The sequence below is a fragment of the Hoplias malabaricus genome, chromosome 6, assembly GCF_029633855.1.
Source record: "Hoplias malabaricus isolate fHopMal1 chromosome 6, fHopMal1.hap1, whole genome shotgun sequence".
Classification (NCBI taxonomy): domain Eukaryota; kingdom Metazoa; phylum Chordata; class Actinopteri; order Characiformes; family Erythrinidae; genus Hoplias; species Hoplias malabaricus.
In genome coordinates, this window is record NC_089805.1 from 34,749,529 (window position 1) to 34,773,379 (window position 23,851).

The 23,851-nt window shown below is 41.1% G+C and overlaps 1 protein-coding gene across 1 annotated transcript in view; it reads right to left on the reverse strand.

Annotated features, from left to right (window-relative positions):
* csmd2 (CUB and Sushi multiple domains 2) overlaps nt 1-23,851 on the reverse strand; it is a 340,194-nt gene that overhangs the window by 209,752 nt on the left and 106,591 nt on the right. The window contains exons 4-5 of the mRNA XM_066674957.1: nt 22,640-22,834; nt 14,132-14,339 (exon numbers count right to left, since the gene is read on the reverse strand). Coding sequence (XP_066531054.1) covers nt 14,132-14,339; nt 22,640-22,834 — 403 coding nt within the window. The remainder of the gene's footprint in view (nt 1-14,131; nt 14,340-22,639; nt 22,835-23,851) is intronic.

The following is a 23,851-nucleotide window of genomic DNA, read 5'->3' on the forward strand; positions in this document are numbered from 1 at the left end:
TTTTTAACATTAATAATACATTTTTCATTATTTGCCATATCACCAAGATTATCGTTATCACAAAAATACCCTGAAATATTGAGATATTATTTGAGAGCCATATCGCCCACTCCTGGTCTAAGATTTGTGGGGATCCTAAATATTGTAGAACAGGGTGAAAGGGGGCAACAAAAAACACACAGGGCAAGAGGTAGACTACAGTCTGTAATCGTAGAACTACAAAGAAAGTATTCAGATTTCTGGAAAAATCAAAGGGAAAAAAGTGTTCATGATGTTACAGTTGACTGAAGTATGTTTTGTGGTAGTTGATTCATTAGGAGGGAAACTTCTCGACAGAAATATGTACATGATGGACTGAACTCCAGTAACGGTAATTGAGTGGGTTGTCTCCCAGTTCTGCAATAGGAATATGCCTTTGTGAGCTTTACATTGAGGGCATTATGGCCATGTTTAAGAAATGCAGCATCAGTGAGCTATGAGCTGCTGCAGCTGCTCTGTGTTTTTGTTGTTTTTATTAATTTCTCTTTAAAAATGAAGAAATGAGAAAAATGCTTACTAATCAGATGTCATACATTACCAGTTAGGGAGGGGTGCTGTGATCTAATCCATTACCTTTAATCTCTCTCTCTCCTGTGTCCTCGGCTGTCGTTACACAGGACAAAGCCTGCACAGCAGCAAACATGCTTACACAAACACTTGCATTAAGCAGCCACGCTCTCCAGTCTATAACCACAGTGTATTCCAGTGTGGGCCTGTTGCTGTGCAAGCAGCGGGCATGGAGCTAAATGGACCACAGGGGCCAATACAGAGTGCACAAAGCCAGAATCAATGGTTTCACAGCTCACCTTCACACCATGTGGCCTCAGTGATATTTATAGCTGTCCATGCCACAAATCTCACTTTGTTCACAAACAGAAATGGCCAGCAGTGGTCATTTTACCAGCACTAAAAGATGTAATACTTTCAAGGAGAAAAAAAAAACAAAAAAATAAAAACAAAATCAGATGCAATGGACATATTGGCCTCTGCCGCACGAAAAATAGACAATGCAGCAGATTGACAATATGCTGGAATGCTGACCGCTTGTTAACAGTGATTTCCTTGGCCATTTCTGTTTCTCTGTGGCTTCTGTGAATGCTTGCTAAGTAGACCATGTGCATGCCTTCCGACAGACGCTGACAGCTTACTGTAAACAAGCAGACGAGGGTCTGCTGCTTCCTGTGACCAGCTAAGCAAAGTTCATCCATGCAATTTTGATGGATGGTGTGGGGCGAATTGAGATGGTAAGCCGAGGCAGGTCTAAATAAAACCTGACTCGCACAACGAGGCTTTGAGCAGTGCCTCAGGGTGAATAAAAAGACAGCTATTGATTTCACACTGTCCTGGGTGAGAGGCCAAAATATAGTTTTGGACTTAATCTGCTGCTTCAGCACTTGGTGAAAAGAGGAAGAGCATGAAGAGAGAGAGAGAAACAAAGTGAGGGATATCGAAAAGGCAACAGAGGGAGCAGGAGCCCATAGAAGAAGCCCTATTGTTCTCATGTTAGCAAAGTAGTTGACAAGGTCAGATTAAAAACCAATGACAGGAAACTAAAAATACAGCACTGTGCAATAGTCTTGTGCTGCATTAAAATGTTGCAGTCTTTCCTATTTACTGATACGGCCTGGTGCATGTTGCCATGGCGATACTGGAAATGTTAGAATGCCCACAATATTAGCCATATGCTTAGCCTCAAAAGTGGCATGGATTTTATTCATTGAAAAACATTATAAATCCAGTATCTCTGTCTCTGAGCCATGAGGGAGGGAGGTGCGTTTAACCCTGACTCTAGCACAATATAACCTTTGCACAAATACATATAAACATGTTAAAACAAATGATTTTTAAAAAAAGTCTTTCTTTAAAGTACGCTGTAAATGACAGCAGAAGACAGTTAGTTAAACAGGTTTGGTTCCAGATTTCTCAGGGCACTGAGACTTTTGCATGGATTTATAAAATTCCTTTGGCAGAAAACCTGATTTAATTTAAAGCCCCGGGGAACCTAATCCGTGTTTTCTTTCTTAAGTAGGTTAATCTTGCTCTTGTGGGTACACAATAAACATGTACAAAGTATGTCCTGTGAATAACTTCACAATGTCCACTATATAGATGACGCAATTTGGAAAAATGCACATATTTCAATGTAAAAAGTCTATGGAATCTATGGAAGCACAAAGAAGATGATGTTGCTCCTCTTGCTCACATGTCTTTAAAATATGTTCCCTCATGGCTCCACTGTTTTTCATTCATTCATCCATTGTCTGTAACCGCTTATCCAGTTCAGGGTCGCGGTGGGTCCGGAGCCTACCCAGATTCACTGGGTGCAAGGCAGGAACACACCCTGGATGGGGCGCCAACCAATGTGTGTTTTTGGACCGTGAGAGGAAACCGGAGCACTTGGAGGAAACCCACACAGACACAGGGAAAACACAGCAAACTGCTCACAGAGAGTCACCCGGAGCGGGACTTGAGCCCACAACGTCCAGGTCCCTGGAGCAGTGTGACTGTGTGACCTGCTACGCCACCTTGGCTCCACTGTGTTCCAGTAAAAATAAATAAAGCAATTCATTAAAAGAGAGAGAGAATGAAAACACGATTAAAAAATAACCTAGAAAATTCTCCTCACATATGGAGGTTTCTTCCTCTCTGTCTGGCAGTTAAGTAAATACGACCCTTTGGGTCATGGGTCATCTTTAAAAAGTCACCATATACAAACGCTAGCTAATATTTTTAGTGAGCAACAGTGAGGTGAACAACACACACCAACAGCTTCAGCATTTATTTGTTTATTTATTTATTTTGAGTCAGTGAAACATGTTCATAAGAATATTAGACCCTGTTTGTTTGTTTATTTGTATTCCTTGACTATCCAAAAACAGCTTACATTCTGTTGCTGTCCTAAATCTTGCAAAATATTTGCAGATGGATATAATATTCATACATTTGAATTGTATGTACATCTATTAATTTTTTTTCTTTTAACTTATTCTGGAGCATACGTATTGGTCAATTAAATTCCATAGACTCTACATAGTCATTTAGCACTGTGAGACTGCAGCTTGCAACATCAACAGCGTCACTGTCTGGAAATTCCCAAGAGTGAAGCTCCCAAGTGTGAGTGACTCTACTGAACAAGCTGATTAGTTGGCAAACCATCTGATTGCTATACATATATTCCACCCAAACTCCTCCATATCATATGGCGTGTAAATTTATTGAGTATCCTCACTCTGTGAAAGCATATGGAATACTGTGCATGCTGATCACCGGCTCCGGCTCTGTGCTGTAATTGAAAGAACGTTGTCAGGGAAGCCAAGCTTGACTTTAGCTTTATATGAAATGGCTTGCATTACAACCACTCTAAATCAAAGCCATGATGTCAATCCTCTCAACCTTCATCAACCTGTCAACCTCCCTGAGCCCTCCCTCCTCCATGGGGTTGTCAGGCAACATGTCCCTGCCATTCTTCCTGAAAAGGCACTATAATCAAGCACTGACAAGACCAGTTTTCACTACACATTCTACTAAAGCATGCTCATAGTAAACGTAATACATTTAACTACATTTGACATAGCTTTGCCATATTGAACTAATATGTTGCATTAGCAGACCCTGCGGGGGGAGACATGAATGACACTTTTATTGGAATATACATGGAAAAATCATATCTTGCTTCATGACAAATATGTAGAAAACGATGCACAATGAAAGCGGGGGAGGGTGTACAACAAAGGGTGTGAAATGAGAAAGGCATCCACTGGAGAAATGGCATTGATATCACCCACTGCAGGAAGACGCTGGCCTGCTTTTTATTTTTTGATGCTATTATCTGTGACATCTATCTGAACCGTGGAGGAGCCAATATTTTTAACACTTTCCATGGGCTTTGCATGTGCTTTGCAAAAGAATATGTTTGTCTTGGTCAAAGCTTGGCCCCATTTTACAAATGGAAGAACTTGAGAGCTACAGAACAGCAATCTGCACTTACAGTGAATGGCACACATTTGTCAGAGAATTAGACCTGACAATACAAACCCAGATGTTGTATGCCATCACAATAATAACAAGCATTGAACAAGAAAGCAGAGGCCAGAGCAGAGTTGGTGTTAAATGCAGTAGAAAGGCAAAGAAAAAGACAATGGTGTCTCTGTACCGTTTGGTCCAGCATAAAATCCTTAACAGAAGACATCACCCCCACACAGAGGGGACTGCACAGCACTAGTCAAGAAAGCAAGGGAACAACTCATGTTCTGTCACAAATACACTGACCACAGACATTCAAAGAGACAAGTGAAGGCTTTAATGAGAACACAGAGGTGGCTACATCTTACATCAGATGCAGCATTGATCTTTATATCCCAACTAAACAAATTAAATATCTCAGAACCAAAAACCATGGAATAATGACAAACTAAATCTTCTCTCGCTCTTCAACAGAGAACGACACCCATCGAGGTATGGAGCAAAAATAAAATGAATATGAGTGTAAAAGACAAAGAGCATAAAAGCAAAGTGGTAGCACACAACAGGGTTTCGTACCTAAAACTGAATGTGGAACGGACTCCAGCTTCAGAAGACAAATAGCTTTAGGATGTCTGCACCTCATTACAGGACCAGTTAAAGATAATGTTCCTGGTTAGAAATCTAAAAAAGAATTACTCACCCAGGAGAGCTTCATCAACATGGATGACAAAGCAATGTCCTAAACCTTCCAGCAGGGTACAGCTGGCAATATTCGATCAACACCTTCAACCTTTCCTTTTCTTTATTAACTATACCCCTGTGTTTCAACACAATTGCTACTGCCCGAAAAAAATAAAAAAATAAAAATATCATTCATTCATTCATTCATTATCTGTAAGCGCTTATCCAGTTCAGGGTCGCGGTGGGTCCAGAGCCTACCTGGAATCATTGGGTGCAAGGCGGGAATACACCCTGGAGGGGGCGCCAGTCCTTCACGGGGCAACACAGACACACACACACACACACACACACACACACACATTCACTCCTACGGACACTTTTGAGTCACCAATCCAACCGGAGCACCCGGAGGAAACCCACACGGACACAGGGGAGAACACACAAACTCCTCACAGACAGTCACCCAGAGTGGGAATCGAACCCACAACCTCCAGGTCCCTGGAGCTGTGTGACTGCGACACTACCTGCTGCTCCACCGTGCCGCCCAATATAAATAAGTTAACATTTTATAATTTGTCATGAAAAAGTGTAGAGACACAACCAGTGGCACTATTTTTTTATTTTTTTGTAACCATCTTTTATTTTGTGAATAGCCACTTTTTATATTTATTGAAAATTCACAGTCCTGATGCCTCAAAAGTCAGAGGGAAGATAAAAATCATTTGTGATTCTAATAGACCACAATTTCAATGTTTGGTTTTAGACAATCATTAAGAAGCATTTTTGACTGGTACAGATTCATTCATTTCTTGATGCTATAATCTACAAAATGTGCCCTACGTAAGTGGTAACGTGTCCTATGGTCAGACAAGTCCATGAGTTCATCTATTTCTTGAACACAAGATTTTAACTATTAGTTAGAGACAGTCAATATGGTCTCAGGTCTCTTAGGTAAAGACTGCTAGTTAACATCTGCAATGAGAAGCTAGCAGTGTTTCAGCAGTTAAATGCAGACAGGTGCTTTAATATTTTTAAATGTCTATTTCAAAAAGGGCAGACAGCTGTGGCTATATTAAACCTTGCACACTTATTTATTTCTTTAAAGCCTAGAACTCTCTTCTCTATTCAGAAAAAAAAAAAATCAAATTTACAGTCAGTCTAATTAACAGTTTTGGTGAAACCACACATAGGAGTGATGTAACACAGCAAGAAAAATGACAGCAACCTTACACCGAATGTCACCAAAACAAGGGGGATCATCACTGTCTTTAGGAAACATGGGAAAACAAACCAGTAATGATGGGCTTCTACAGGACAGCATCAGCAGTTTCCGCTTCCTTGAGATTCATGGCTTCATAAACTTTGATAGACAGACAAAACCAGCAAGTTACAAATGTCCATTGATGGCTTTAAAATGTATCAATATATTTAGGCAGTATGTTATCTGAGTAATGAGGGGATTCACATGCAAACCCCATTTTCAGAAAAATTGAGGAGCTTTCTAAAAATGCAATAAAAAATAAAATTTGTAAAACAGACTTTTATTTAACTGATAGATGTAGAAATAACACATTTCAGTGTATTCACTGCCAACATAATTGCATTTTGTACATTCAAAAGAATTATTTTGATGCCTGCAACATAATGAAAAAAATGGGACAGAAGCAATCATTAAGGTTGAGTATAAAAGAATCCTTCGCTACCAGTTTTTGTCTTTGTAAGCAAGGATGGGTCATGGAATTGTTCGTCAGCTCAAAAACTCAACTCAGTTCAAAATTGCAAAGAAATTAGGTCTTTGGCCTTCTACAGACCACAATATCATGAAAAGATTCAGGGAGTCAGGGGACATGTTAGTGAGTAACACTGAATGTGCATCCAACCATCAAGCCCTCAGGTGGTACAGTTTGACAAAAGTGTCATCCGACATAGTCACAAGACAAGTGTGAAGATAAACATAGTAACGTTGGCTTGGGAGTACTCTGAAAAATCACAATTAACAGTCTGCCACTGCATCAAGAAATGCAACCTGAAACAGTGGGTTGCTGGGGCACAAATCTATCTGAGATGGATATAAAGGCGTGGCAAGTGGTAACATGTCCTATGTTTAGAAAAGTCTACGAGTCAGTTTGTTTTGGGGAAAAACGTACCTTGGATTCTATGTGGCTAAGTTAATATAAGATTCAGACTGTTACAAACAGAAAGTGTAAAAACCAGCATATTTGAAAGCAAGAATCTATAGATATGTGAATGTACCAGTAAAGCTGAGGCTTGTGTAGGTGTTTTGGAGAGACCCATGCTGCTGTCACGGTGACATCTTTCCCCAGGATCTCAGACTTCATAGAAATGGTGTGCATGTGCTTGACTAGCCTGCCTGCAGTCTAGATCTGTCTCCTATTGAAAAAGTAAGGAGCATCATGAAGATGAGTCTTGGACAATGCAACCACAGACTACCGAGCACCGCAAGTCCTGTATACAAAAAGAATGAACTAACTTCCACATTCTGCAATGATTACTATCCTCAATAGAATAGGTGACATGACCCTGCTGTAAACAGGCCTCAGTCTCAGCTTTTTCTGAGTGAACTGCAGATATCAATTTGTTGAACACCTGCTAATCCAGCATTTCTTCTGAAATCAAGGGTGCTAATATAGACAGGTTTTTTTTGCAGTAGAAGTTTCTACTCTTCTGGGAAATATTTACAGTAGATGTCAGAACACAGAGGTGAAGATTCGACTGCATGCAACTCGCAAGGACACCAGTGCAGTTAGGTTCCGAACTTGAGTTAATAGCTCAGGGTCAAAAGCCCCATTCCAACTTATATTATAACAGAATGGTTCTCTGTGTTTATTATGCAAACCATGCATGTCCAGATAAAAATCTGTGGCCTTATCCTGTGCACATTTTTTTTTTTAAATTCACTGATAATAAAGTATCTACAAACCTTTGGATATATAGTACAAATTATGACCTAATATTACTTTTACGTGTGCTTTTTTGTGCAATAAATGATCACATCACTACAATGCACATTTTCTGAATGCCCATTATATACACTCTTTTTGTGTGCTATTACACGTTTGTTGCATGATTCTCATTTTTCTGTTGATTTTATTACATATTTAATCCTAAATTAAGAGCAAAAAATGGCAAATTAACGCACATATATGGACAGTAACCAACTGTATCCTACTCACTCTCTCCCCGCCATCCTCAATATTTTGTATTCTAATGCTGTCTCCACAATATAATGTGTAAATCTGGTAACGTATGCTATTGAGACTTCTTGATCATTGTGTTATATCTCTTGTATCAGTGTTGAAACAGCGTAGGCTCATACAAGTGAGAATTCTAATGAAGTTCTTGTACATTCCCGATAAAGTTGTCTTAGGAGGGAGGCAGAGAATAAAAGAGAGAGAAAAAGAAAGAAGCAAGACAGATGCACAGAGAGAGAGAGAATTTCTAGCTACCCCCAAGCTTTATGTGACTGGATTGCTGATATTTAGTACCATGCTTCACGTCTTCTCAAATGGGCCAAATCAAGAGGACTACCCAAAAAAGGATTGATTGATTTATTATGCATATTAGCTCATGCTGGATTTCTCTCTATTTTTTCCCCTTCCAAACACACCGCCCATAAGAGAATTAGAACTAGTTTCCTCCTCTATGCTCACTCTTTAAACATGGATGAAGAATAGTAAAATAAGTGGATTATAAATCCTCTGTTTGTTGGGGAAACCAGACTCTAATCTAGAGAAAGCAAGAGACTAATTATCTGGACTAGTGCTGCTGCCAACCCAAAGTGCATAGCAAAATGGGCAGCAGCTGTGGTCCATGGAGCTTGAGCACATTTACAGTGTGGAGCACGGGAGGCCTGGTGACTGACAGTCAATAGCGGGGAATGATAGATACTGGCGCTGACTTTTCTGGGTTCGGAACACTGCGTTCCTGGCATGGAGAAACAGGGACAGGCCAAAAACAGAAGCAACTGAGGTCATAGCACCAAGTGAGAGAGTTAGAGCAGGAAGTTGTTTGTCAGAGGCCAGTAATGGTGCAGTGTCAGAGGAGATTGCAGAGAAATGCAGGAGGTCTCAGAGGGAGATGGAGACTGATGAGTGTGTACTGCTGTGAAGTCATGTGGCAACTCCTCTCCCATCAAGAACAAATGTGGCATCAGGGGGCTTGGATGGGTTCCGTTCTGAGCCCACTCTGCAGGTCCTAGGCATGTCAAACTCTCCAGTTTAGGCAAAAAGTGCTTAGGATGCAGGCTGTCACTTTTGATAATATTAGTGTTTGAATAATCTCTTGATTATTTTGACAGTTAACTGAGCAATCAGTTATAGAGCAAAACAATGAAAAATAATCTCAACAGGAACAAATCGAGCTTAGCCTTTCAAAGACCCTGTTACATTAGATGACGTGGTGTGGTGCTCCGTCTCATCTCCACCTTAGAGGCACTGCCCAGTTCTAACTGATCCTGGCTTTTGCACTCTAGTCTACCTCGATGTGTTTTGGTTGTAACCCCAGCTTGAAAATCAATACCAGCATAACCCTTTTAAATATGCACTACCACCATGCCTACAAGTGACTTATTCCCATTTCATCATCCTTACATTCATTTATTTATGAAGAACCTGAAATGGATTACTTCAGCAAAAGCTAAACATGTTTAGAGAGTACATAAGTAAAATGTGCATATACAACTCTTACATCTAAAATCCTTTCTAGAAAACACTATACCCCACTTTATCCCCTCCGTAGGTCCATTCTCCAACCACTGCTTCTTTAAAACTCATCCCTCTCACAGGTGGATAGTAACAGTTAATCGATAGAGGCAAATCACTGTACCTCAGTCAACTCCCAGCAGGTACACTCAGAGCGAAATAAAAGAAACACGAGAAAGACTGAGACAGCTGTAGTACCAGATTTTGCCCAGAGTAAACAGTGTACGGAATTATAGGATCTAGAACTGAAGGGGGCTAAAAGAGGACAAAAAAGGTCCTGTGGCTTTGTGTGTTTACATGTTAACATGTTGGAGGGACTCACAGCTGTTATCTTTTCTCTACCCCACTGCCTTAACAGGAGGTGAGGGGAAGCCTATCATCATGAGGAAAGTGTGTCTTAGATCAGAAATAAAAGTTTAAGAAGAAACTAAAGGATCTCTGAAGTTAATTGGATCAATCACAGGCACTCAGGCCTCTGCGGAGTTTGAAGAAATCCAAAATGTCAGAATAATAACTGCTGCCGTGGTACTGTTGAGAAATTATGAGGCTTTGTTTAAGGGGGGAAAGCCTCTTCATGGTCTCTCAAAGAGATTCCATTTTTCTTGACGTTTAGAGAGTGCTTGCCGTGAGTTTCGTCTGCAAAATGAAGTTGCCATCAACTTACAAATACAGTCATACAATTAGGAGCAATCATTTTTACAATTATGTCCACTTTGCAAGTATCTTCGCTGACAGTATGCTTTCCGCAGAGATTTCAAAATGTGTCAAGTATTAAAACTCCTGCTTATTAACCCGTACAGAAAAAAGAAAATCAGCTCCTCCATTCTTTCTGTGATCTCCTTTCTTCTCTGTCCTCATTCTGTGATCTCTCATTCAAACATGGTTTTATTGAAAGCCTTCACATACAGTGCCTCCAGCGAACATCGGAATTATAAACCATTGGTAGACCGACTTCCCCTGATTTTTTTTACGCTTGAAATTACAATAATCTCTGTTTTCAGACTGTAATCGTCACATGCCGAGGAGCTGGTGAAATCCTAATACAGGCTGCATGGTGCATCCTCAGATGTTATTATTATTACTGCCTGGGTGTTGGTACAGACCAGAAAAGTGGCATTAAAAGTGGTGCCGTAGAACGGCATACTCCATTTCATGGAGTGTTTCATGTCTGATTTAGCTACTGCCCAAGTTGTTTGTCTGCTCCTGCACTGGACTATAAAACATTATGCACAAGTCAAGGACTCATAGTTATCAAGGGCTCATGTGGTTAAATGGAATTTATTCAGTAATGCTTTTCAGATACCAGAGTCTTACTTTTATATTATGTGAACATTTCATTATATGTAAACCAACAAAAATGGTGCAAAAATACTTGGAATAACATTTGATAAATTATCTAAAAACACCATTGAGCACACACATCATCTGGGCTGTTATTTATAAAGCTGTGTAGAATCTGAAAAGAAAAGTTTTGTTTGTACTATTTGCCACACAATACCTAACACAGTTAGCCTTATCCAAATAATATCCTATAACAATGTTTCAGGTATCAAGCAACATACCTGCATGAGGTGCCACTTCATATTCGAAAAAAGTTAGAGTGTAATTCAGAATAGTTTGAGTGTATTTGAGTGTAGTTATCCTTTTTTGATACATGAAAGACTTCAGCTGCTCATAATATGCAATTATTTGTCACTGTGCAACAACTCCAGCCAGTCAATGTTTTAATATGTGGAAGACGTGACTTGGAACTATCTTGCTGAAATAACCATGGACTTCCTGAGAAAATACATTGCTTTGATAGCAATATATTTCTATGAACTGAGCAGTGAGATTTTGTTGGAGGCCACTTTAATTGGACACGATTTTGTTGCAGTTTTGTCAGTTAAAAAAAATAAACTTCAACAGATTTAACAACAGATTCTTCTTTTTATTGCATTTCAATAAATGTCCCAATGTGCCCAGGGTTTGTATATACTCTAAACCGGAGTACTTCTATCAGACCACTCAAAATTATATTTTGACATTAATGAAAAACTATATGAAAAACATGCTTAAATTCCCAATAATGTTATTTAAATAAGGAACAAAGGACCCTACAGAGTGTATTCCTGCCATGCACCCAGTGATTCCATGTAGGCTACGGACCCACCATGACCCTGAACTGAATAAGCTGTTACAGACAATGAATGAATGAATGAATGAATGAATGAATGAATAAATAAATAAATAAATAAATAAATAAACATGATGTTTTTCAATAATGACAACACTATAAATAATTTCCAATATTCAGACTACTGCTGCTTCTAGTAGGTGTGGTCAACTGTCCATCATCTGCTCATAAGGCAATGGAAACCCCCACACCCAGCCCTCAGGTTACATATCCTTAACCCTCATCCCATAAACCCTACCTACAAATCAAAGAGACTGACAAGCCAGACAGTACAGAGCCTGTTTATTAGAGCATGGAGGCAAACATCTGCATAACCAATGCTTTCTTTCCACTTCTCATCTCAAAGATCACCGACAATAACGGAAGAGAAATTGATTTCAGTGTGGCTGGTTCTGTTTCGAATGAAAGACCTCAAGGCTGAGTGGTTGAGCAGGAACGGGGGAAAAAATAAGGCTACATTTCATCATGTCCATCCAGTCCATTTGGAGAGAGAAAAACCTACAGGGGCCAGATTGTCCCGTCTGTGCCATAATTGGCCCTACATCATTGAAGCTGACATTCCTCGTGCACCCTTCCTTTCTGCATTTTGTGCATATTCATAGGTTAATTGCCCATGAAGGTGTGAGCTCTGGGACTGGACAGAGAGCACAGCAGCTTTATTTATATATATATATATATATATATATATATATATATATATATATATATATATATATATCCTCTGCGGTGGGTAGAGCACTGCAAGGTCGAACGACATAGCCCCTGCCACTCTCTCTCTCTCACCCTCCTGTCTGCTGGCTTTCCTCTCTCTGCTAATTGCCTGTGTAATTAAACGCCACGCAGTGACCCCATGCTAGGTGGCATGGAGGAGACAGGAGGGCTAAAAGAATGGAAACAAGGAGGGCAAAGGGGCTTATCGATCAATTCCAATAAGAAGCCTCCCAATGCTCTGCTGACCCCATGTGTATGTGTGTGTTAGTGAATCTGAAGGCTCCATCACTAAAGTTAGGAAGTTGAGCATTGTTCGATTGGATTGCTCCTAGGTAGCAGGCAAGCTCAATAAGCTGTCACAGCTCCTGGTCTTTCAGACTCAGAGTAGACTTAGGGATGTAAAAAATGCAACTTAATTTACTAAATACTAACGAATAATAATGATTTAAAAATATTATACTGATTATTTATCACAATAAAATCTAAAGAATAATGGCAATGATTATGAGGTACCTTGTGGTAGAGTTATGTCCAGAGAATTGTGGCATACTTGTGACCCCCAGCTTTTACATTTAGCATCACTGTTGTGATGATAATGCCCATGCCATGTCTGAACATGTAAGACGCAACACAAATAAAAAAAATCTGATTTTGATTTAATGAACGTCATTAGACATGCCATTGTAATACATCAATCAGGAAGGGTGAACTCCACTCAGGAGAACAGCTCTGTCAGTCAGAACTCTAATGTGGTGGGACCAAACGTGTACATCAGACTTCCCAGGTCTCTCGGTGCACAGCTAATCATAGTCAAATTCAAAGTGTACTTGAGCGAGTTAAATTGTGGCCTCTTGGATGTTTTTAGCATCCTAATGGGTGTGCAGCTTTGGGGAACAAGAAGGAAAGAAACACTGAACCATTTCCAGATTGAGCCATTTTCTAAAATGCCCCATTCCATGATTGAGACAGAAGCATTTTTCCTCTTGATGTTCCTGGTAAGACAGAGCGCAACACCAGCAGAGAAGCGGGATCGTGCTGGGAAGTGTAGCATGAAAGACAGCTGAGACGCTTCAGCTCCAGTCAGCCAGGAGTCCTCATCATGGTACTCAGAGTAAGTCTAAAGGGGCAGATCCAAACTCCTACCTGAATGACAGAGCTGGTTCAAAGGGTTCATTCTCTCTCTCACTCACTCACTCATCAAACAACTGCCCACTGGGATACACTGCAACTGCAATCTGAACTCATCTTCTAATCAACCACTCCACAAGACAAGACCTCCACAATAAAAGAGTGCACTTATGTGTGTGTGTGTGTCACCTACATTGCTATGGGGAAGTTACAGGTCTCCTTTAGTTCATTTCATTTCCAGGCACAACAGACTTTAATTCAATTTAATTTAGCTTACATAGTTGAGCATATCAAACAAACATAAAATTAATTAATAATGAACTTGCAATAGGAGGAAGAATACATTTCAGGGGAAAAGAAAATGTGATTTTGATTATTTTTGATATGAATCTGTAGAATACATTTTCTTTCTTTTTTTATTTTCTCCTGAAGCTGAAAAACTAATAAATGTGTAGATAATGGCTGTTTTTTATTAATAAAAAATAATAAAATAAAGGGATCTCTGACATGTGCAGTGTCACAACTGAGTGTGTGTGTGTGTGTATGTAGGGTTATGTGTGTCTGCCTGTCTGTGTGACATATGATATTTGTGTGTGTGGGTGTGTCTCTGTGTGTGTATACTGTGTGTTAAAGTTTATGTGATGTTCAGAACAAACAAACAAAGAAATAAAGAAGCACAAGACGCAAAGAGACTTTTTAGCTTCAAACTCACCACTGGGAGGAGCCATCGGTGCCACTGACCTCCAGGACATCATAGTCCTCCTCCAGCTGAAAGTCAGTGAAGACCAGAGCGATAGTGTCACCTGGCTCAGCCAAAATTGTCCATGTGCAGTCTGCATTGTTGTTGTACTCCTGGGGGTAGTTAGGGCTGGTGATGATGCCACTCTGACCCCGCAGCGTACCCCCACAGCCGTCATCCGCTGTCAAAACAAATGTAACAGTGCATTACAAGGGAGAGTTTCATTCATAAGCCACTTGTAAGCAAACAGGCAACATTTTAACATCTGCTTGATCAACCATGTATTGCAAGAAGGCAAGCCTTGTACTGCTGCATTGGGTAAAGGACTGTAACACATGGTGCTAGCGGGGGGCTCAGGGGAGCGCTACAGGGGTTGATGCAACTCACTGCAACACAGGGTTAATTAAGTGAGATTAATTCAGATTTCTGTTAATTATTTGTGCTCACAATAAACACATCTTCCCTCCTAAATATTGTTTTAAAGAGACAATTAAACGCCAAAACTGATGCTTACGCACTGCTGTGGTAATTGAGCCCCTTGGCTCTCTTTCTATTCCTCCAATGAGTGGAATCACTCTCTCCGTCTCCCTTTCTCCCCCTGAATCTGACAGCTACTGTGAGCTGAGGAAAATGAGACAGACTGTGTGAGAGGGAAGGCAAAACAGCAGCGTCCTCCACCCCCATCGCTCTCTGGAGAAAACGAAAGCGATCAAAACTTTCTGACAGGGAGAAAAGTTGAGCCTGGGTGTCTGACCTCCTTTTTTCCAGAAGTACAATCCCCCACTCACCTACATACCCTGACCGCGTCTCCCCACCTGACAAACAGAAAGAGCAAGCCTCCGGTCCAGACAGAGGCAGACTATTTTCAGACTCTGGTCCAGCTCAGGGGCTTCAGCTTGAAAGCCCACAGGCAGGGTGACAAATTTTCTGGAGTTGAATGGAAGTCATGTTTGGGTACAACCTTTAGTGCCCAAAGCCGAGGTGCTGATGCTTCATTTGACTAAAAATTAACATTCATAATATTGACAATACCATATGTGCTGCTTTATCAAATGTCATTTCATCTGTTGTAGTGAGAAAAAATGTGTTGCATAACTTCGTAAGAGGTAACAAATATCTAGCCTTCGACCTCCCAACGTGGTAGAATCATACGCGCAAGCTAAACTTAGTAGAGGATGGGATCTGTACTCCACTTACCTAGGGAAGACGTCGGGTAAAAATCCATTACTAAAAACATAAAAATAAAAAAATGCTCTTGGCAAAACTAGTGCATTTGAATGGATAGACACCCCTCCACTGTTATTTATTCAGAGATCTCTCAGCCCACCTGAATATGCCATAAACATTACTCATGTCCATTACTCATTAACAGGCACTATGTGTCCAACGTGTTTACAAAACTGGATTTAAATTAAAGGTATGTTCGCTGCTGACATACTGTACCAGTCAAATGTTTGGTCACACCCACTCAGGAAGGGTTTTCTTTGTTTTCCACATATTGTGAAAGTACAGAACCAGTCAAAAGTTTGGACACTTCTTCTCATTCACTGTTTTTTCTTTATTTTTTATTATGTTCTTCATTGTAAATGAATACGGAAGACATTAAAACTATGAAGGAACACATATGGAATTATGTAGTAAACAATAAAGTGTTGAACAAACCAGAATGTGTTTTAAACTTTAGATTCTTCAAAGTAACCACCTTTTTCTTTGATGACAGCTTTGCACACTCTCTCCATTCTCTCCATCAGCTTCATGAGGTCATCACCTGGAATGGTTTTCAGTGAAGAGCTGTGGCCTCGTCAAGAGTTAATTTGTAGAACTGCTCGCCTTTTTATTGTGTTTGAGACTCTAACTTGAGTTGTGCAGAGGAAGGGGCTGGTACACAGTTCTATACAGAGAACAGCCCTCCACCAAGGACTAATGAGATGAGGTGTCCAAACTTTTGACTGGTACGGTACACTCTCAGAAAAATAGGTAAGGTAGAGGTACATTATTGGTCACTAAAGGTACAAACAGTGTGAATGTACCTTTAAAAAAGTTCAACAGTGGTGTTTAAGTCCAGTTGTGTTCCCAAAATGTACATAACATCTTTATATTACATATATGTCATATTTCATTATAGAACTGTCTTAAATACAAGAACATAATATACGTCCTGGAGATGAAATGGGGTGTATGACATCAACACGACTATTAAAATCTACAATTAATATATAATATAGCACAATAATGTTCTCAAACTGAATGTACAGCAATGTACCCTTGAGGGTACCACCACAGTGTATTTTTCTGACAGCGTAGGTGTTAGAATTCCCCTGATTCATGTCTTAACAGTTTCGGTCAAATACACTGCTTAGCTTGAAAATGTGCCCTTCCAAATAATACTTGAGTCATGGTGTCTGTCTGAAGGTAGGTCAGTCCAGACAGGGTAGGTATTTATGAAAGGCTGGTCAGACAGGAGGATGAAGCCGCACTGGCAGCCATGACACAGCACATTTAAAGCAACGAACCGGCCACACGCATGTGCACATGCACATAAACACACACACATACATACACACACAAACATTATTTACAAGCTCTACATCCCACTCCCTCTATGAAATGTGTAGATGTCCCTACATTTAAGTCTAAAAGCCTCAATTCTAACAAGACGGCTGCAGCAAAAGATCCAGGGAGAGGGCAAGTCTATAAGATACCTTCAAGGCAGATAAAAAAGTAAGGGATGCATAATAATTATGTAGTCTGGCAACATAGCCCACAGAGAGAGAGAGAGAGAGAGAGAGTGAGAGAGAGAGAGAGAGAGAGAGAGAGAGAGAGAGATGCCTATATAGCATAGTTTTAATGAGGATGGAGTAAGAAAAGGAAAGCTGAATGAGTCATCACAAGCACTACTGACCACTTCAGGCCGACCTGTGCAAAAACAAGAGGAATGTGTCTCTTTGTGTCTCAGTCTGTGTGTGTGTGTGTGTGTATGATCGTGTGTTCACACGCAGGTGAGCTCACTCACTCGTCTCTGGAGCACTCTCTTGCTCGGTGGCTTGGGATTCATTAGGCATGGCTCCCTAATCACATGATTCCTTCTCCGGCAGTGATGAGCTGAGCGGGGGCCCTGGGCCCTGTCAATCATCTGAAAGACCTGTCAGTCTCCCCGCTCCCCTGAGACAGACACTGAGCGTACGGGAGCTCAGTGAGAAGAGGGCTGGACAGAAAAGCAGCTTGAAAGGAGGACCGGTCATTCAGGCCCACAGGCGCTTTCACATGTCAGGAAATTTTCACAGATGACAGGCTGCAGCTCGGCCTTTGGTGAAAGCTAAATCCAACCCATGTCTGGCGTCTTTAATAAGTGTGTATTACACAATTAAAATGCAGCTACTAGCAATGCACACACACGGGTTACAATATTACAGTTTAAGTAAATAGTTAAGGACAACAGTAAAGCTGCAAATATACACATACACATAGGTGACATTGGTCTCTATCAAAATCAAAAATGCTTTTTAGAAACTTCAGAAGATGTTTCTTCAGCATTTGCTAGTTCTCTGTTTGCGCGCAGGTAACCAGTCTAATGTGTTTATGAAGCCCCAGTGTCTGTAACTGAGTAAAAAAACAAACTGGCTCGGACTGGTATGTTAGTCTTTCTCTTGCAGCTCATACCAGAGGCGTCTGGAGTTTTCTTTTTTTTTTTAAGAAATCCTGAAAAGCACAAACTCAAACAAAATCCAGGATACTGCTCTATTCCTGATCCATAGATGGGTAATATTGACTTATTTTTGTTGTTTAAAATCACTTAAGGCGGAATTGTCGCCCAACTCAGGAGACAGATAACTGCATTACTAAACATGCTGAAAACTAAACATCTCGAGTCACGAAGGAGTTTCTGTGGTAATACAAACAGTGAATAAAAATGTAAGGCAAGTTAAACTTCGGCCACCTACGTACAAGTCATTTTTTTCCCTCTTCAAACACACCGTTCCACCTTAAAAGACACAGAGCTTTTGAATGTAAACTAGAGAGAACCGTGTTTCCCCACAATCACAGACATTAACTTTAATCATGCAAGACAAACAAGTAAAGCTCTATCTATATCTGGTTTACATATGTATACAAATGTGAGCAAAGGGGCACTAATTCAGTGCCGAAATAAAATTAAACACTGGATAAAAACTCCATCTATCCCTAGACACCTACGTTTATATTTACTTCCTCAAAGTAACTGTGATTTTACATGGTGTTTCACAGTTTAACAGTGTTGGTTACACTGCCTGCTGACCTCAAAAAACACTGATTCTTTGGCATGTCTGGAGGTTGCAGTTGACTACTTTATATATAGCAGTGGACTTGATGAAAGACTAGAGATGAAAATAGTAAAGAACTTGATTCATTAAAAAATGTATGAGGTTTATCGAGAGTGGGTCATGTCCACCATTAATTTCACTGCCCGTGAAGGAAGGTAAACTGTTTAGAAATGTGTCATTCACCTGAACATGGAAAACACTCCGTGCTTGGCGTTGTGGTGAAGAACATTAATTCACTCATTCATTCATTGTATGTAATGGAGCCTGGGTCCAGAATCCAGAATCACTGAGCACAAGATGGGAACACACCCTGGAGGGAGCGCCAACACATCGCAGGGCAACACACACTCACACATTCACTCACACTGGACACTACTGAGTAGCCAATCAACCTACCAACTTGTGTTTTTGGACCGTGGTATGAAACCCGAAGGAAACCCATGCAAACAAACTGCTCACAGTCACCTGGAGCAGGACTCGAACTCACAATCCCAGGACACTGGAGCTGTGTGACAGTGACACTCCCAGCATATGGTGTAAATTTACTGGTCAACAAGATTATTTACCTGCCCCTGATGAAATTCCTAAATTTCCCTGAGCATATATATGTGATCACCCTGTGGAAGATATATAAACTGAACAATCCCTGGATCAGGAACACCTACCTTGCATTTGCACCCACTGTCCCTTTTACCAGCTCCACTGACCATACAGGAGGACTTTGCACTTCTACAAGTCCAGACTGTAGTCCACCCGTTACTCTGCATACTTGCATGTTGCTTCCTTATCCTCATTTCACTCTGCTCTTCAAAGGGCAGGACCCCACAGATCAGGTATGATTTAGGTGGTGGATCCTTCTCAGCGCTGCAGCGACACTGACGAGGCGGTGCTGGTACGAGTGGCTATGCCTTTACAGTTGATGAGACTTGATTTGATCTAACGCTGTCTCTGGATTCCTTTCCTCTGAATATGCATCATTTTATGCAGTGATTAGACATCATCAGACCTAAGAAGGTAATTATCTAGCCAAAGTGAAAGTGGAAAATAACCATTCACAGCCCGTGCATTCACTGACGCCTCAGTATGTATAATTAAAGGACTGATTCCAGTCTTAAAGTGAATTAATTACAAACAGTTTTATTAATTAGCTCTGCGATATCCCACACCTCACCCTGAAAGTTCTAGATTTCTTCTGCTGCGATGCTCTCAATCTGTCTGCTAATGAAAGGCTTGCAAGGAGCATAGATCTAATCCCTTACAAAAGACTGTCTGCTTGGGTTTCATGCCTCTCCACAGCACCTCCTCCAGCTCTGTGGCTGCCATGGCAACGCGGCAGAGAGAGGTGCATGCCAGCACCCCTAGACCTGACGGCAGAGCTCAGATAGAGATAGAGGGAGAAGAAGGGAGAGAGAGGGAGTGGAAGAGAAAGAGATAGTGGGAAAGATGAATAGAGGGAAAGAGAGAGAAACAAAAAGAAAGAGGGAGGGGGAGAGAGAGAGAGAGACAGAAGAAACGATCTAGTCTGCTACTTCCACATTAATCTCTTTTTCCTGTCCCTCCTCCCTGGAAAAATCATTCTGTCCGCTACATCACAGAGAAAGAGATACAGAGTGTGTGTGTGAGAGAGAGAGAGAGAGAGAGAGAGAGAGAGAGAGAGAGGTTGGCAGGCCAACAGCTGCTGTGACATTTAGAATACAGAATGGCAAACTTGTTCCTGCCGGGCGAGTGGAGAGATGTGATGGAGAAAGAAAGACTGGATGTCTGAGACATTCTACACAGAGGAAATGCTGTGTTTGAAATACACCGTTAATCACCATTGGTTCTTCAATGCTTTCCAACTTTTTAAGGCATCTTTCAGGGTGCGGGTAACTGCTTTCACAGCTCAAGAAAACAATGTTGTGAATTTACAAGGGATTAACTTATAAATATGAGATGATGTTCTGGACTTGCAGTCAGTATTTGTGGACTAGCACTGTCAAAAGATTCAAACAGATGATACTGTTCATAATACCACAGCAAACATTAGAAAAAAAGGGCAACTGCATAACTAAAACGCCAAGCGCAAACTGTGTTGTGTCATAATACCAAGTCCTGGTCAGTGTGCATCAGCATTTAGTGACCAGCCAAGTTAAAAACCATCGTGATCCACACTGTTAACCATGATTTGGTACATGCACAACAACACAGCTGCACATACAACACATACATTACCTGTTTCACTACTCTACTGTAGATGGTCCAGATTTAAAAAACACTACACTACAAAACTGCCCAAAATAGCACACAGTACGCATTGGTTCATGTTTTTGTTTTTGATGTATAAAAAAAAATAAGTCATAAAGATTCTCAGCAGATCTGTGTGTTCACACTCAGCACAGCAAACAGCAGACCGAGAGTGGCAAGCAGATAATTATGGTGGGTGTTGTGCTGTATTTGAAAGAGAGGTCCTGAAAGACTGGTGCTAATGAGGAGAGGAAAGCCGAGAGGCTGCTGCTATTTTGCGGCTGTGCTCGGTGAGAAGATCTTGAAGGAAAACACTCAAGCCTTCTGCCACCTTCTGGTCGACTAGACTCAGTGACTGAGCACAATAAGGGATGTGTATGTGAGAGAGAGTGGGCGAGAGAGGAAGAGTGGGCGAGAGAGGGAGAGAGGAAGAGAGACAGAGAGAGTAAAAGTCATCCCCCAAATTTAGAAGCAAAGCGTTTTGAAGCAGGAATGTGTAAGAAGCTGGTAATTGGAGTGACATTAACAATATACTCATACATTATGAAAAAGCACTCAGACGCATATGCCAGCTTTTATATAGAACCATGAGACTCCAATTAGCTGCGGTGGAAATTGCTGGTTTGTAAAAACATTGGCATGTAATTCATCACGCAAGAATGGCGTTTTTATGCTTTTCACGTCTGTGAATGCTTCCCGGATCGAGCCGAATGGAGTGGGAACAGTTCAGGAGGGGGGTGAGAAAGAGTCTATCCGCAGTACAGCGGCAGTGAAAAAAACATTAAGGAGAAAGCAGAGGGGATGGAATCCAGAGAAGCGCGACGTATGAAGGGCAGTGTGGGAGTGTGCAAGGAAAGCAAAGGTGGCCCAAGAAAGGCAACCTGACTGTAGCAGTGTCGGACGAAAGGCTCACAGGACTGGTGGAGAGGGGAGGGGAGGGGGTCCCTTTCTGGCTCTGCATGGCTGAGCATGTGGGACTGGACGTGGGCTTCCTGACTCCCACAGCCTGGACACAGATGGCTCTGCCTTATACTGGCCTGTTTAGGGAACATGCGCACAGAGTAGAGATACCACAAGCAGCCTGCCTTATACATGCCATTCACATGCTGCAAACTGATATCAGGGATATATGCTTCAGGCAAGATCATGGGAATCACAGCAGAACATGGATATATCATTATATAATGGGAATAAATCACAGCGTATCAAAGACATGAAGAAGATAGCAGGCTCCTAACACTTCCTGTGGGTAGATGACTGGAGGAGTATATACAATTACTGTTCAGATTTCATTTTAGGATGATTGAAATGTCATTTTACCACTCAATCGCATGTCAATATATTTAAATTTACTAATATACAACAATATTTTCCCCTGCACTACGTTAATACGGTCAAAAATATAATAGAAGTCATAAAACAACTAAGCAGTGGAAACCAAAGTAAATAATGTAACGTTCAAAACAACCTTTCATTATCTGCATTTGCGAATGAAAAACAACAGTGAGAAAGTGTCAAGGTACAGGGAAGAGCTATAATAAATGTGTTCACACTTACATGTATAACTGTCATTCTGCATGGTTTATATAAAAAAGCACCTACGCTGACACTTTCTCTGTGCTCATATTTACCCTCTGAGTGCCAAACACGCATCTACCACATAGTGATGAAAGCTATGTGAACAAGGCAAGAAAGGCCAAGGCTCTCTCCCTCTCCCCCTGAAGTTCAGCGTTCCATGTGATGGCGCTGACAAAGCGTCCGTCCGTGCCTCTACACCTTGGCAGGTGTCAGAACTGTGGGGGTCTTTGCTACTCTAAAGCAGGACAAATGGCACTGCGTAGCCTCTCACTATAAAGCAACAGGGCGCCTGTCATCTCTGATAAAGACACTTCCTAACCTCCCCTTGTGCTCCAACGGAGGTTGGTGCCCCCCATACCCCCCCTGCTGGTGGTCTCACCTCGGCAGTATGGCAGAGGAAAGTCCCATGCAGCCGTGCCGGAGGATGTGGCCAGGCAGGACAGCACAGTGTGGCCCTCTAGCATGAAGCCCGGGCTGCAGCTGTAGCGGATCTTGTCCCCGATGTTAAAGGTGGAGCCCTGCTGAAGGCCGTTGAGCAGCTGGCCTGGGTTACCACAGGTGTAGCTGGGAAGAGCTGAAAGAGAGAGAAAGAGAGTGGTTAGAAATAGTGTCCATCATTACGTCATAAGACCTTCTTGTGTAACACTGGTTCATACTTTAATTAAAGACCTTAATGGAACACTATGTAAGATTTAGAGTTTTCTGCTACTGGGGCTCCCTCTAGTGTAATTCATCTTTACAGCACTGTACTGAAATAAATGGGGAGGTGGAGGGAGTTGGGGGGTGGTTTCCTGCCATCCTCCAAAATTTACATAGTGCAGTTTCCACAGTGATGAGCCCAGAGTGACAGTGACAGAGGCTCTGTACTCACCATTACAGCTCAGTGGAGCATCAAAGTCATTTTGAAGCAGTCATTTTTAAGGTAAAAATATGACGTAGAGTTCCTTTAAATCTTAAAGGTCTCAAGTCAAATCTTAATCAAATAAAAAAAAAAGGTAAAAACTCAGCTCAACAAATAAATATGTTTAGGATCAAGCAGTGAAACACTGAATTGTATTTTATTTATTCTTATTCATTAATTTGACTGTTTATTTACATGGTGTAATATGATTCACCTAAGGACCTCTGTAGAAATCCATATAAGGGCTGGAGCAAAACACTGCATCTAAGAAAACCCATGTCTTTATTACAATAAAATTATGACCAGCTCCTTGTTTCTACACTCACTGTCCATTTTGACACTGTGACCAATCAATTTATATAGTTTTTGTAAATGAACATATATATTAATATATATTTTTCCATTTGAAGGTACGAATGTAGAGTTGTTCACACGACCCTTTCCTCTCACTGTACTTTGAGCCTTTGGTTGCACCATGTTTTTCCTCTTTTGGATATCCCTGTCAGGTGAAATCTACAAAGGAAGCATTAAAACTAGAAATATCTTTCTCTGGGTGTAGAGATAGTCATCAGTGGCCTTTTCCACCTGACGCTTTAGGCTTGCATTCCTTGGATTAAGATTACAATCAAACCCTATTCTCCACGCTGTCACAGTGTCAACTGCTATTGCATAAAACACACTATTAAAAGC